Source organism: Hemisphaericaspora subhashii (genome assembly GCF_019202705.1).
Source record: "Hemisphaericaspora subhashii strain CBS 10753 chromosome Unknown scaffold101, whole genome shotgun sequence".
Classification (NCBI taxonomy): Eukaryota; Fungi; Ascomycota; class Pichiomycetes; order Serinales; family Debaryomycetaceae; genus Hemisphaericaspora; species Hemisphaericaspora subhashii.
The window spans coordinates 1-14625 of NW_026057317.1; the positions used below are offsets into that span (position 1 = coordinate 1).

At 34.2% G+C, this 14625-nt stretch overlaps 3 protein-coding genes across 3 annotated transcripts; 2 read left to right on the forward strand and 1 right to left on the reverse strand. All coding sequences in view use genetic code 12, as the record gives it.

Annotated features, from left to right (window-relative positions):
- Positions 1-3084: 3084 nt before the first annotated feature.
- Positions 3085-4074, reverse strand: J8A68_003464 (uncharacterized protein; the record flags this gene model as incomplete). Its single annotated transcript, XM_049407322.1, has 1 exon — positions 3085-4074. One exon carries the CDS (start codon positions 4072-4074, stop codon positions 3085-3087), a length of 990 nt encoding a protein of 329 aa, XP_049263228.1.
- A 290-nt stretch (positions 4075-4364) lies between these two features.
- J8A68_003465 (dipeptidyl-peptidase III) lies at positions 4365-6434 on the forward strand (the record flags this gene model as incomplete). Its single annotated transcript, XM_049407324.1, has 1 exon — positions 4365-6434. One exon carries the CDS (start codon positions 4365-4367, stop codon positions 6432-6434), a length of 2070 nt encoding a protein of 689 aa, XP_049263229.1.
- A 2013-nt stretch (positions 6435-8447) lies between these two features.
- Positions 8448-10196, forward strand: SAL6 (Sal6p; the record flags this gene model as incomplete). Its single annotated transcript, XM_049407325.1, has 1 exon — positions 8448-10196. One exon carries the CDS (start codon positions 8448-8450, stop codon positions 10194-10196), a length of 1749 nt encoding a protein of 582 aa, XP_049263230.1.
- Positions 10197-14625: the final 4429 nt, after the last annotated feature.

Sequence of the window (14625 nt, forward strand, 5' to 3'; positions counted from 1 at the left end):
AAGCTTATTTTGGATAAACGCGAATCTCAATTTGGTTAAATTAAATTTATTGATATTATGAAGTGTTGTTGTACATAGTACATGTACAACACTGTACCTACCAACTACATGTAAGTGGGGGATCAATTGGGGGATCAATATACTCTAATTAGCCTAACTACCATACAGTAGCCAATTGTTTTTGTATACTCGACGCTGACTGCAATAGGGGATCTTTATATATGTAAACACGTCTGAACTACAAATCTCTTCTTATCATTCAAGTTTTATGCCAAGATTGTGGGATACCACAATAGGTAACAAGGGTACCAAATTGTATTCACACGTTTTGTAGGACAATGAAATGTACAATCGACAAATACAACTGGTGATTCCCATGCTTCGTTTACGTTTATTATTGCAATCGCCATCCTTCTGGTAAACATACTCATCTAGAGGGGCAAATTGACATTGACGAGATGAGTAGTTAACTTCACAAAACCCTAATATACTTTACCCAAAAAAAAAGACCATTTCGGCACACACGGCGTAACAGAAAGAACCAGAGAGAACGAGAGAGAAAAATAAAACAATGGATCTAACACCGAACATATTTATTGTTGGAATGGTGATTTTAATCTTGGACCTTACTTTTGAGTGGAAAGATGTACCCACCTGCAAATTCACTCATTTATATCAAGATCGGGGTATCAAAATCCAAGCAAAAGTCTGAACAAGGCTAAGAAAATTTGTAATAAACGATTTGGAACCTTTTCATCCCCAATTTACATAATCTATCAATCATCTGATTAAACAATTGGAGAAGAAAAGCGGGACCTAAACAATACTCTTTTTTAATTATTATTAAACGAAAGAGAGATAGAGATGCAACAGTACACTTGACGACATCTTAAGCTTTCTTCTCTTCTCGATCCTATTCTGTAATTTAAAATGATTGTAAGGTTTATAAATAGAAACTCTTTTTTTTTTGTACCTTCTCAATTCTTTCTTGGCTTATCTAAGGGGGGGGTGTTGTTGTATGAAAAGGGAATGGTAATATCCATTTTAGAAAAGAAAAATCCAAAATTAAATTAACCAGCCAACCAGGGCTACACGCATCAAATGTCTTTCGTTTTCATAACCAATAGTCATTCATTCCCAAAGGAATTGGAACCCCCTGATGGGGTTTGGTTAATTCATCTGGAGATACAGGAGTACTCCTGTAGACGCGCATTGACCTACAAATCTATTTTTAGACCTATTTCTACATATAAATTTTCAGATGTCAAAAATATTTAGATATTGTACTGATCTGATGATACGCGTAATCTCCTGCTGCTTAGTCAGACAATTTTTTCTATTTTTGTATTGTAAAAAAAATTGTAATTCGTAAATGCCACCTCAGAATTAAAAACACGAGAAGAGAAAAAATAAATAAAATTAGTAATAATAAAAAATGTTGCATCGTCAGACGACATTTTTATCCGCGTGAACATTTGATTGTGACACAAGCTGCAAATTCACCCAAAAAAAATAAAATCTTGGATAACTTTGTTTCTTTTTTGGACACAAAATCCTCGGTAATCTTCTATTTATTTTTTGTATGACGTCAGCCATTTTTAAACAATCTAGAAGCCCCATTGTTCTTTTTTTGCAACTTACACAATGAATCAAATAGAACATTCCTCCGCCTTGATCTAACGCCCGTTTCCAATTATGACCTAAACATCAACAAATAAAAGTAGGCTGATGGATGGATGGATGATATATCTAAAATTAGTTATCATTAATCATGCTAATCATTTGCTTTTTGCAATCTATCAGATGTGTGCAACTATCAGTCATTGAGAGCGCGACCCTTACTTCTTTATGTTAAAAATATCTGACAGCCTAACACATTGCAGGATCTTCATCAAATATTCTCTGATCATCAGGGGGTTTGCAAACCTAGTTATCAAATATTCTCTCAGAAATTCTACAAAGTTTTGCAAACCCCCTGATCTCCTTTCCTCTATGAGCTAAAGTCAACAAATTATGGAACTTTTCTTTATTTGAAAGAAATTGCACCATTTTAGTTTGTTGCAACGCAATCCCCAAACCCCATGTCTTATCGAATGATATATCAAGACATAGTACACTGACGATGATACTTAATCACTCACTCCCGTTCATCCATTTCTTAATCTAAATTGCAGTACAGCTGTCCCAGATTCCGGAAATGTGATTCTGAAATAGAGAACAATAAAAACAATAGTACAATCTAACAATGAGGTCCCCACTATAAATAATGACATTCATTGTTTCTTAATTTAAAATTAGAGTGGTTTGTTGTTTCTATTTTTAAGAACGCGGTACCACGTTTGCTAGACTGTAATTAGAATAATTAGCTTACTTGTGTGGTCATACGATTACTTGTGAGTAGGTGTTGAACGACTTGTATGTTAACAAACAGTAGTATGGACCGCATTCAGGAATACTAACGTGTACCTTCGACGGAGATAACGATTTCACATGACCACCTGTGTGGGTTCGTAATATCTCAGCGGATTTTATAGCTAGAGTTTCCGAAATATTTTTGCTGCTTTGAGAAACATAATTCAGAGTTCTTAATCATAAGTATGCATTGGTTAAGATTCATTATGGATTTATAGGAGAGGTCTAGAATTCTTTTGAAGTCATAAGATCTTATTCTCTATTAGAGTTGCATGGGCTCAAAGCCTGTCTTTGTCGATTCATCAATCAATGGGATTGTTGTATTAAATAGAGAGTTCACTACTACTAGATACCAAAGTATACACTACTGGAATATATCCATTGCCAAACGCTCTATTAAGATATCGTGCGTATCTCTAAGCATTGATACTTTTCGATTTGGAATAGTGCTGGGGTTACAATGGGAAGCTAAATCACTCAGTACTGTGGGAGTTTTCTTCCAACAGCTAGATCACACACTAAAGAAGCAGAGTAGATTCTCTCATCGATTCGTTGATGCCAGTTTCGTCAACTCGCCCCCCTTGGGAACGGTTACCTGATATGAACGTCCTTGTGATATTCAACACACATCCCTTGATTCGTTTATCTAGAAGTGTCTTATCATACACATTTCTATACAAGCTTCTGTTGTTGTTGCAATTGTGCTTGTTTCTTCCTTTCCTCCTGTTTTGCCTGCTGATATTGTAAATCCCGCATCAATTCCACCCTTCCCAAAAACTCTTGTTTATCCAAATATCCCGCCTTATTATGCAACTTCAATTCATCGCCAATATTTCTTTTATCCACAAAACTAGCCCAATCTAATCTTGATTTCTCCAATGTAGATAATTTTTGTCGTTTATTATGATTTAAAAGAAATTTATCAATCAATGAAGGACGCTTTAATTTGATTTGTAATTCAAGAGTTTCGCCTGATTTTGGATCCTTGCGGAATATTTTGACTCGGGTTCTTTGATGGGGTTTATCGGATGTGGATGAGGATGTGATGGAGCTTATTGAACTGAGGTAGGCTTGTGCTTCTCGGGAATCTTCATCTACTAATTTGGTTTCGGTGATTAATTTACCGGCGAAGGTGTAATTGGTTTCGATTTTGATTTTCTTGGGTCCTGAAGATTGTTGTTTTTGTTGTTCTTGTTGTTGTTGCTGCTCTTGCGATGATTGATTTTGAATGTTTTTGGCTTCTTCGTCGGCTATTTCCTTGGCCAGCTTGGTATTTTTCAAATCTTCAAATATGGAATCCACATCAATTCGTGCCGTGTCTTTAACTAATCCTCGATTATCCGTTTCAAAATTTCCAATATATCGCGATGAGGTTTCTATTTCTTCATGTAATCGTTGTGCTCGAGTACGGACTTGTGTAGTATTTGATTCTATTGCTGAAAAGTCGGGTACTTTCTCTTGTTTGTCTTCCTCCTCTTCCTCATCCTCTTCGTCAACTTCACCTATTTCGTCTTCATTCTTTTTGGTTGGGTCATAATCTTCATCCTCTTCTTCATCATAATCATCTTCATCTTCATCGGATCCAATGTTGTCCCTTTCATCTATGGGCTCCTCTTTCTTGCCTTCTACTTGTTTGGCACGACTTTGCTTTACTTTTGCCATCTTTTACTAAACTGTTTGAACAAAGAAACAACCTCGGATTAATCTGAAATTTATATTGTGGATGTCTAATTGTTTTTATACTCACCACAACGAGCGACATATGTCGTGATCTTAAATGTCTCATTTTGCCATTGATTCTTACGGCAGCAGCAAAACGGGTAAAACTCCCCCCTCGAAAAAAAAGGTTGTCCTGTCCCCAACCATATAAAGTTCCCCCAACTTCTCCCTCACCCTTGATTTATATCTCGAACTCAATTACCCTCCAATTCTCAATTATCACTCACTCAATTATGGCCAAAGAACACTTCTACGCCGACACTGAATCCCCAATTGTCAGTTTATCCGCCAAAAAACATTTCGATGCTCTTCTGACTCAAGATGCTAAATTATATGCTCATTATCTTTCCCGTGCCAGTTTTCATGGATCTCGTGCTGTTTTGAGATCAGTTTCACCAGAAAGTGAAGATATTTATGATTTAATTATCTTAATTCATGAAGTCTTGGGACAACCTAAAACCAATTCCGAATATGAAGAGAAATTAGCCCAAGTTGATAAAATCGTGGTTAATTATTATTTGGAATATGTTTGTCAATTTTTAAGTAATTTGGGGAATTATAAATCATTTGGTGATGTGAAGTTTATTCCTAGGATTGAAGTTAATCAATTTGATGATTTAATTAATTCAATTGGGAATGGTAAGGTTTCTGAATTATATTCAAAAGTTAGACATTCAATTTATGAAATTGATACCGGAAGTCTTTTAGGTTGGCCTGAAAAGGGACAAGTTTCAAATTATTATCCAAATAGTCCAGATATTACCAAAACTGAAGTTGATTCAATTAATCAAACATTAGCTTCAAATGGTATCATGCCAGAAAATACTCGGGTTGAAAAGGTTTCCCAGGGTGAATTTATCGTTCATGTCGCCTCGGCCGAAACTGGAAACACCACCGATTATTATCCAAAACAATCAATCACCACCCCAGAAGGTTGGAAAATTTCATTTAAATTCGGTGATGGTTCTGGTGAGTTTAAACAAATTGTTGAAAATCTCCAAGCTGGTTTAAACCACGTTGCCAACCCCACTCAAAAGAATTTAATCTCCTATTATATCGAATCCTTCAAAACCGGATCCATGAATGCTCATAAACAATCCCAAATCGAATGGGTCAAGGATATAAAACCCGAAGTCGAATCCAATATCGGATTTATCGAAACCTATCGTGATCCATCGGGTGTTAGAGGAGAATGGGAAGGTTTAGTGGCAATGGTTAATCATGAACGGACTGCCAAATTCCTGAAATTGGTTGAAAATGCCGGATATTTTATTCAGGAATTACCTTGGGATAAGATTTATGAAAAGGATACTTTTACTCCACCTGATTTTACCTCGTTAGAAGTATTGACTTTTGCTGGGTCTGGTATTCCTGCTGGAATTAATATTCCTAATTATGATGATGTTAGATTGAATTATGGATTTAAGAATGTTAGTTTGGGAAATGTCTTACTGGCCAATCCCAAGAATCCAAAAAAGCCAGAAGCTATTACGTTTATTGATCCTAGTAAGGAAGCTTTGTTTAAGAAATGGAGAGATGATGCTTTTGAAGTACAAGTTGGATTACATGAATTATTAGGTCATGGTACTGGGAAATTATTACAAGAAACATCCCCGGGGAAATTCAATTTTGATAAAAATGATGAAAGAATTACTTCTTGGTATGGACCAAATGATACTTGGGGTTCATTGTTTGGTATTACTGCTGGATCTTTTGAAGAATGTAGAGCTGAATTGGTTGCTTTGTATTTGATTTTAAAGAAACCTTTGGAAGTTTTACCTATTTTTGGCATTGATAAATCAGAAGATCAAAAAGATGTGATTTATATTGCAACTTTATTAATGATTAGAGCTGGTTTAATTGGTTTAGAATTCTGGGATCCATCATCGACAAAATGGGGTCAACCTCATATGCAAGCTCGATTTGGTATTTTTAAACAATTACATAAAGCTGGTGTTTTTAGTTTAGATTTCCAAGCAAAGGATTTTGATGATTTGCAAATCAATATTGATGAATCTAAATTGGATAATGTTGCTATTGATGCTTTGGGTGATTTCTTGGGTAATTTACATGTTTATAAATGTACTGGTAATGTTAAAGAGGGTGTTGCTTATTATGTTGATAAGACTACAGTTAATCCAGAATATAGTAGATTTAGAGATATTGTTTTAAAGAAAAAACAACCAAGAAAGAAGATTATTCAAGCTAATAGTTTCATTAATGAAAATAATGAAGTTGAATTGATTGAATATGATGAAAGTGAAGTTGGAATGATTCAAAGTTATTTTGATAGAAAGATTTAGATTGTTGTTTTATTTTAGGAGTGTTTGTTTAAGTTTTAGTTGATTTCTTTATCTTTAGAGTGATATAATAAAGTGCGTAAATTTTACGGTTTTGACCGATTACGAATCAAATGGAGAGTCTTTCTTGTAGTTGATAGGGGAAAGGCAGTCTGTGTGAATAGAATACAATAAATTTTGCAATCGAAAGTGGTGGCCAACTGTCAGCCGCATTAAAACTCACCTCGAGAGAAAAAGCCCCTTTTGTTGTGGTTGTATTTGTTTACACTTTCTTTCTCTAAACTAAGGAAACAAATGGCTATATTACGTATTGCAGTTCGTCCATTGATACCATCGATCAATCTCTGTTGGATCCAGAAGACGCCGAAGAACGTTCTTTGTCGGATGAGAAAGAAGAATACAGTCAATTTGATTAAATAAAGTATTAACAACAAACTATTGCAACAAAAAAAGACCTTGAAGGAATCAATCCTACAATTTTTTGTCTTAATTAGTTAGTTGATGGTTATCTGTTTAGTCAAATGTTGTGAATATTCCGAAAAGATTGGTAGTGCTCTGGGTTGAACGAAAAGCTGGCATCAGCTTTTTGGAAAGTGATGAAAATAGTAGAGATGCTATATTTCACTTCAGATCAATTGTTAGATTACTTAAGCACAAGTACGTCATTAATTGGAATGCCCCCGGTTAGAATGGGGAGTTGCCATTATTTTCACACAATGGTTATATAATTATCATTCGCTTATAATAAACTGTGGTTCTCACCAGTTTCATTATCTAGTTTCAGATTCAAATTCTTTGTACACTTTGGTGTTTTAAGTATTTGTACTTTCATAACTTTGGTGTTATCGCATTGAATCAAATTGTGGTGGCTTTTTTGATTCATATAAGCCCGAAGGATAATTTTAGTACCTGACAAATTACGATAAACTAAAGTTAAAGTTACTATATTTAAAATTGACAATCCTATGATTACTAGAAGAGAATATTAGCGTTCTCTAATGTACTGTATTACTAATTAATTAATGTCATGTTTATGTAATCGGAGGATGTGTGTAATCTGATTATAAATAGAAAATTAATGAAAATAGCTGTTGATTATATAAAACTACAAATTGTATTTCGGATAATCGCTGCCGATATTCGGAATTAATAATTATTTATGACAGAAAAATTAAAATGAAACTGCAATAAAATTTTCTGACAAATTATAATTCTTTGTTTGTTTCAAGTTAAATTAATTGTTTGAATTTCGGTTTTATTGTCTGACTCCCCACATTAAAAAAAAAAACCTAAAACCCGACCATTGGCTACCACGTGCATTGATATGCTACGCACTATTAATCCGAGCACCAATTACTACTGAGTTCATTCACTTGCCACTTATACACTAATACGCTACGCATGACATTAACCCCAAATAGATACTAAGTATAAAAGCCGGTAGTGGAAAATTTTATAAAAATATTTTTATTATTTTTTTCACGGTTTATTCTCCTTCTTTTGTTCCGATTTCATCAAATCGTTCTGTCTGTCTGTTTTCTCATTCGGTCCCCACCCCCTATTTTTTTTTCTTCTGGAATTGCTCCCTTATTAATTAAATTAAAATTATAAATTTAACATCAAAAGACATAAATAATTTTATTTTTGACTTTTTTATGTTTGTTTTTGTTTTTTTCAGTTATTTAAAAAACGGGTTTTCCATTTACTTGTCATACTATCTAGTTAACTAACTAACTACCACATAGCCTTAACACTCAGTTGATACTAGAAAAACTTTTTACAAAAGTACACGACCTTTTCCTGAGCCTCAATTTCTTTTTTTTTTTTTCCCGTTCTTTTGCAGTTTTTTTTCCTGTCATCTGTTTAAACGAACATTTTTTTTACAACCAACTCAAGTCAACAACCAATCAACCCGTCGCCACTCAAAACCAATAACACCTCCTCCCTATTAAATCTTATAGATTAGTTACACCCCCACCTGCTTATTAACTTAAGAATAACAACACAGTAAACCAAATGGGAAATAACCCTTCTAAAGATGTCGATCCCCTACCGAGAAGCTCAACTTCAACTTCAAACAAATCAACTGGTTCTAGTACCGACTTATTAGAACCAGAAGAGAAACCTTCTCCTGCGCTATCGCAATCTACCACCTCCACTACCACCACCACCTTACGAGTTATGAATAATGAGTCTATTAGTACTACGAAAACTATTTATACTTCCACTTCTCCTGCTATTGATATTGGAAGTAAGAAGAATATTTACAAGTATAATCAAAGAGTTGTTAATAATAATACTACTACGCCTGCTCCTGCTACTGCTGCTGGTGCTGCTGCTGTTTCTAGAAAGACTAAGAAATCACATTCCAGTGATGAGTATGATGTTGATTTAACTATTGCTATTTCTATGGCTAAATTATTGAAGAATCCAACTGCGCCACCATCATCTACTACTCTTGTTGGTGCTGCAGTTGCAAATCAAGATGCTGGCTATGGTTCTTCTTTAGATAGTCAATCTACCCAGTCACCAGTTTTCACCACCTTAGGCACCAAAGATGAACAAGATCTGTTATCTTCAGTTAATTCCAATGGTTCAAATATTTCTAATAAATTTTATTATAACAAGGAAGAAATTGTTAATAAAGTTAATGTTTCAGTTAATAAATTAGATGTTATTGCTGAAATTGATAATAAACCAAAGTTATTATCTAAAGAAAATTTAAAGAAACATAATAAACTGTTTACCACAACTGCTTCAAGACAATTAACTAAGAATTTATCAGTTAGTTCTTCAAGTTTATCAAATTCTCCTCCAATTATCCCAACTACCAAGAAAGATAATCTTGTTGATCTTGATAATATTATTGATAGATTAGTTGAAATTGGAATTAATAAGAAAAATCAACATAAGAAAAAGGATAAATTACCATTATCAGAACAAGAAATTAAATATATTTTGGGTAAAAGTAGATCAATCTTTTTAGATCAACCAAGTTTATTAAGATTATCACCTCCAGTTAAAATTGTCGGAGATATTCATGGACAATTTCATGATTTAATTCGTATTTTTAATTGTTGTGGATATCCTCCCTATACTAATTATTTATTTCTTGGAGATTATGTTGATCGTGGTTATAAATCATTGGAAACAATTTTATTATTATTATGTTATAAAATAAAATATCCCGAGAATTTCTTTATGTTACGTGGAAATCATGAATCAGCAAATATAACTAAAATTTATGGATTTTATGATGAATGTAAACGAAGATTAATAAATCGAAAACTTTGGAAAAATTTCATTGATGTTTTTAATGCCCTTCCAATTGCTGCCACTATTAATGATAAAATCTTTTGTGTTCATGGGGGGCTTTCACCTCAATTAAATCAATTATCTCAAATCGAATCAATCAAACGTCCAACTGATGTTCCTGATGCCGGTTTATTAACTGATTTACTTTGGTCAGACCCTGATCCCCTGGTTAAATCATTCTCCAGCTCGAATTGGCCCCCGAATGATCGTGGAGTCCTGTATTGTTTTGGAAGAAAACATGTTGATCATTTTTGTAATACATTTAAATGGGATTTAATTGTTAGAGGTCATATGGTTGTTGAAGATGGTTATGAATTTTTTAATAAACGAAAATTGGTTACATTATTTAGTGCCCCTAATTATTGTGGAGAATTTAATAATTTTGGAGCAATTATGAATGTTGATCATAATTTATATTGTTCTTTTGAATTGATTAAGCCGATGAAATAAGGAATGCGCTAGCATTCCTAGAAGAAGAAGCCAGCCGGGTGTGTTGCAGAATAGAAAACTAATTTATTATTATTATTATTAAACCTGTTTGAATATTATTACTTGTATATATCTTTTTCTTTCCTTTTTATAGAGAGGGAGAGATGGGAGTAATTGATGAGATCTTATGAGGTTTTATGTTTTTACTTTTTAATTTTTATATATGCGAGAGAACAATCTTTTTTTATATTATACCTTTTCTTTATATGTGTTTATATGTTTTTATTATTATTGTTGTTTTATTAGCTATTTGAAATATATAATATGTTTTATATTATTGATAATTACAAGTGTAGTATTGTAGTTCCAAAACATGTAATCAGTGAGTAGTTTCAGAAAATGGTTGCAAAAAAATTAGGGCCGGAAAGAAAACCATTGGTTCGCAGGATCTGCCTTTCTTGAAGACTGTAGGTTAAGTTCATCCAATCCCGTAAATGCGCCAAACCATGTATTGTAATGTTATCGCGTGATAGGGTTGAGCGTCTATTTACGGTTTTATCTTGGCTCCATTGTATAATAACGCGACTTACTTTCGTTTATAAAATCCTTAAACACGTGTCTCTTAAGACTTTCAAATAAATTTGTTGGAGAAATTGTACAGTCTCTATCTCTAATAATATAAAAAAGTCCTCTTTTTACTCAAGTTTTATTTTTTAACCACTTTTTATGCCGTGCACGACCTCTCTTCAATTTATATCTAATATATCGGCATTTGCTACTTTCGCTATGTTCTGGGGAAACCTCAATTGAAGTATTGTATAGCCTATCCGCTAAATGAATGAGATTAGAATACTAATATAAAAAAGTCTTCCATACAAAAAATTCAGAGCAAATTTTTGTCTTCCTAATCTCTTACACAAATAATATTTGTTTACTTTGAAAATGATTCTCATTTTTTTTTGCAGCATTTTTAATTTATATTGTAAACCCTCAGATTCCACAAAGAAATCCACCACTTTCATATATAATTACACTCAGTTTATCCAAACCACATCAATCTCCATCAATACATCAAAAGAATCATTGTGTCACTCAATATGCTCAAAGAAGAATTGTCAACTTGAAGAAGTCTGTTAGAAAGTAGATGAAGTCTATTTGGCTGCCAAAAAAAACCGCCACAGAAACAAAATTGAAAACATCTTCCCAATCTTCCAATAGTCCAATACTGCTACTCCTTTATCAATAACCAACCCCATGCTGCTGATGCTGCTGCCATCATATTGAAGTTAATTTCTATGAAGATTTTCCTTACTGTCAAAAGTTTAAGCACTTAGCAACAACCGCCAAAATCAAAATCTCAACCACAGATATATCAAATCATAAACCAATCATGGAAATAAAGAATTGTTGATGATAATATCATTTAGAGAGAATTGGACTGGATTTTCATGGATCGGGGTAAATCCATTCATACTTAATTAACCGGCTGACCAGCTTGTTAAATATAAATATCCCCTATTGCTTCCTCGTCCCATTTAGAGAATTCAGAACAGTCTTTTGTTTGGACTCTTTAATTAATAATGATAATAGATAGAAAGTGGTGATTTCTTCATAAAAGTTAAATCATGTTTAATTAATATCCATAACCTCAATGGTTTTGGTAGTACAGAATAGCTGGTGCTCCAAATCTTGAGTGACGTTTCTAATGAAATTGTTTTTCAATAATTCATCAACTTGCTGTGGTTGTTTCAACTCTTAATGTGGCAGAAGAGTTCTGATAAAATGTGGCTTTATTTGGGATCACACTTAAGAGAGTACCTAACTTTATCTGATTCATTGAAGTTACCATATAATTGTTCAATATACTTTAACAAGTTTGAATCCATACAATTCTTGAGTAAATGAGAGACGACTTGATGCTTGGGTTAATAGTCGAAGTCAAAAGGGTTTCTAATTGATTATTCAATTCAATTTTAGCGTCAAGGATTCTTGACAGTCGTGGTAAGTCGCTGTATGCCGCAAAGATTTAGAATTGCAAGACTTTTCAATTTAGTTCTCCAAACGTGCTAATTTGGGTTCCAATACTCCATCAATCAACTGCAAAAACTTGCAGCATGTCTTCGAGGCGGTGATTTACATATTGCTGGTATCAATTGGCTGGGCATATTCTAAATTGACTTGATCGACACCAGGGTGGAGTTAAATTCCACACTGGTAAGTCGTCAGGTGCCTATCATTTTTAGAATCCCTGAATGGACGGTAACAAGTCGGCACGATATTATATATATAAATTCGGGGATTATATCTGGGGGGGTTATTAATTAAATTGAAAAATTCTAAAACGTGGGGGAATCTAAACTGGATTTTATAAAATTTGATAAAACTAGACCTGACTTCTTGGAATCTTGGTGATTCCGTGATGTCTTGATCGAAGGGTGACATGATAATATGACTCCCTGAGAAAAAGAACTTTGTCCCCCATGATGACGTCTTCTTCGTTGGGGAAATGTATAATTGAACGCATATCTTAATTAATAGTAGAATCATCCAAGATGTAAAGTATTCCCATGATAAAGAAAATAAGAAGACTGGTAACAATATGATTGATTATTGTACCAGTCTTCTTATTTTCTTTATAATGGGAATACTTTACATCTTGGATGATTCTACTATTAATTAAGATATGCGTTCAATTATACATTTCCCCAAGGAAGAAGACGTCATCATGGGGTGTAACAAGCCTAATTAGGATCTTAGTATCTATACTTATCAAATGATTTCAAAGGGAAGTATCGGGAACTAATATGAATATTACACTAGAAATGGTGGAGATGTATATTGTAGAATAATTCAAAGTATATGATGAATCTATGACCTTCGAGGAAAATACGAAATTTTCGACAAGCAAACTGAACGATCCCAAAATCCTTTCTTGACATGAATATCCCAGTTTTGTTGGTGAACATCAAACTTTCTTGGACCTATATTCGAAAGGACGCCATTTGAATCTGGTTGGAGAAGTACAGCAGCAGCAACAGCATAATGAGAGGCATCAATATGAACATGAATGGGTGCCAGGAGGTTGAAGGTAATATAGTGGAACCAGTTCAAGGACTTTTTGTGAATTGGCTTGATCGACACCAGGGCGGTGGGAAGAAAGCTCCATTCTGGCAAGTTGTCAAGTTGTATCATTTTAGATGGACGGTTTTACAAAATAGTGTCGCTACCAGCCAGTTTTTTTAAGTTGAAACCTCAGCAGTTGGTTTAGGGTGGGAAAACATAGCGATAAATGCGAAATGGGATCAGCCGTAGGTACATGAAAATATTGAATGCAAGTAAGGATGAGTGTCGCAAACCCCAATAAGATAGAAACAGGCAGTGGTAGAGTAGTTAGCTAGCGAATTTTGAATCGAAGCTTCCGTAGCAGCATTAGCGTCGGAGCAACCGTGCCGAGCCCATGTCGGTGCGTTTGGCGCTAGATATATCAGGTGGATGTTTTGCAAATCAGCCGCAGAACATTTTAATAGGGGTTTAAAGGCAAAGAAATGGTGTCTACCGCGTGGCGAGTGTCGACGTAAATGATATTGGCAAATCGACGGAGTAATTGGTTTATTGGTAGGTTTCAAGGTGAACCGGGACGACCCATTCTGTAAGTCGATATTGGGCACTCTGAACAATAGAAGCTACCCAGGTTTGTAGCATTGCGACGTTGGCTACAAGAAAGATATAGTAGGACCTAGTGGTTTGTCAAACTACCACAAGTAGAAGCATTGTAAGTCGATATAAAGCTAGCTTTAATGGCAGCGAAGCATGCGTTGGTCGAATTTGATGGTTTGGTTTGGAACGACCTCCATGCTATCAAAATGGTAGTACGTGATTTCCGTCTACAACCCACGACTGTCGTTTGTATAACACGGATGTCATTGCTTTCCAGATTGTTCTCTTCAGCCAATGCATACAATTCAAGACTGCCACTGTATATAGACTATTTGATCTTTATAAAGTTCAATTGTGTGCCACAAAACCAACTGGTAATAGATTCCTGACATCTCTCCTAAATATCAGCTTCTCCTACAATACATACACATAATACTCTAAGAATTAGAAATTCATTTTATGAATCATCGAAATTATAAACATAACCTGACAAATTTGTCATGCTCTATTTTTTTTCTTGTCTTTTTGCAACCAAAATATCTATAAATTACAAATATCATTTTAACAACACCCAAATGGTTAAGCTATGCACGTATGTTTGGATATCAGCTACTAACACTAATTTATAGTTATTCTTCTAATTCAAGACATCAACAAATCTGTTTGTATTGATTTCTTGTATAATTTATTCTTTTGTTTTTGCAACCAATCCATATAAAAAGCGAGGGTCTGAACGAAGCCATGCTTTTCAATCCTACAGTATGAAATCCGTCCTTCTTCAGTCTGAATCTCA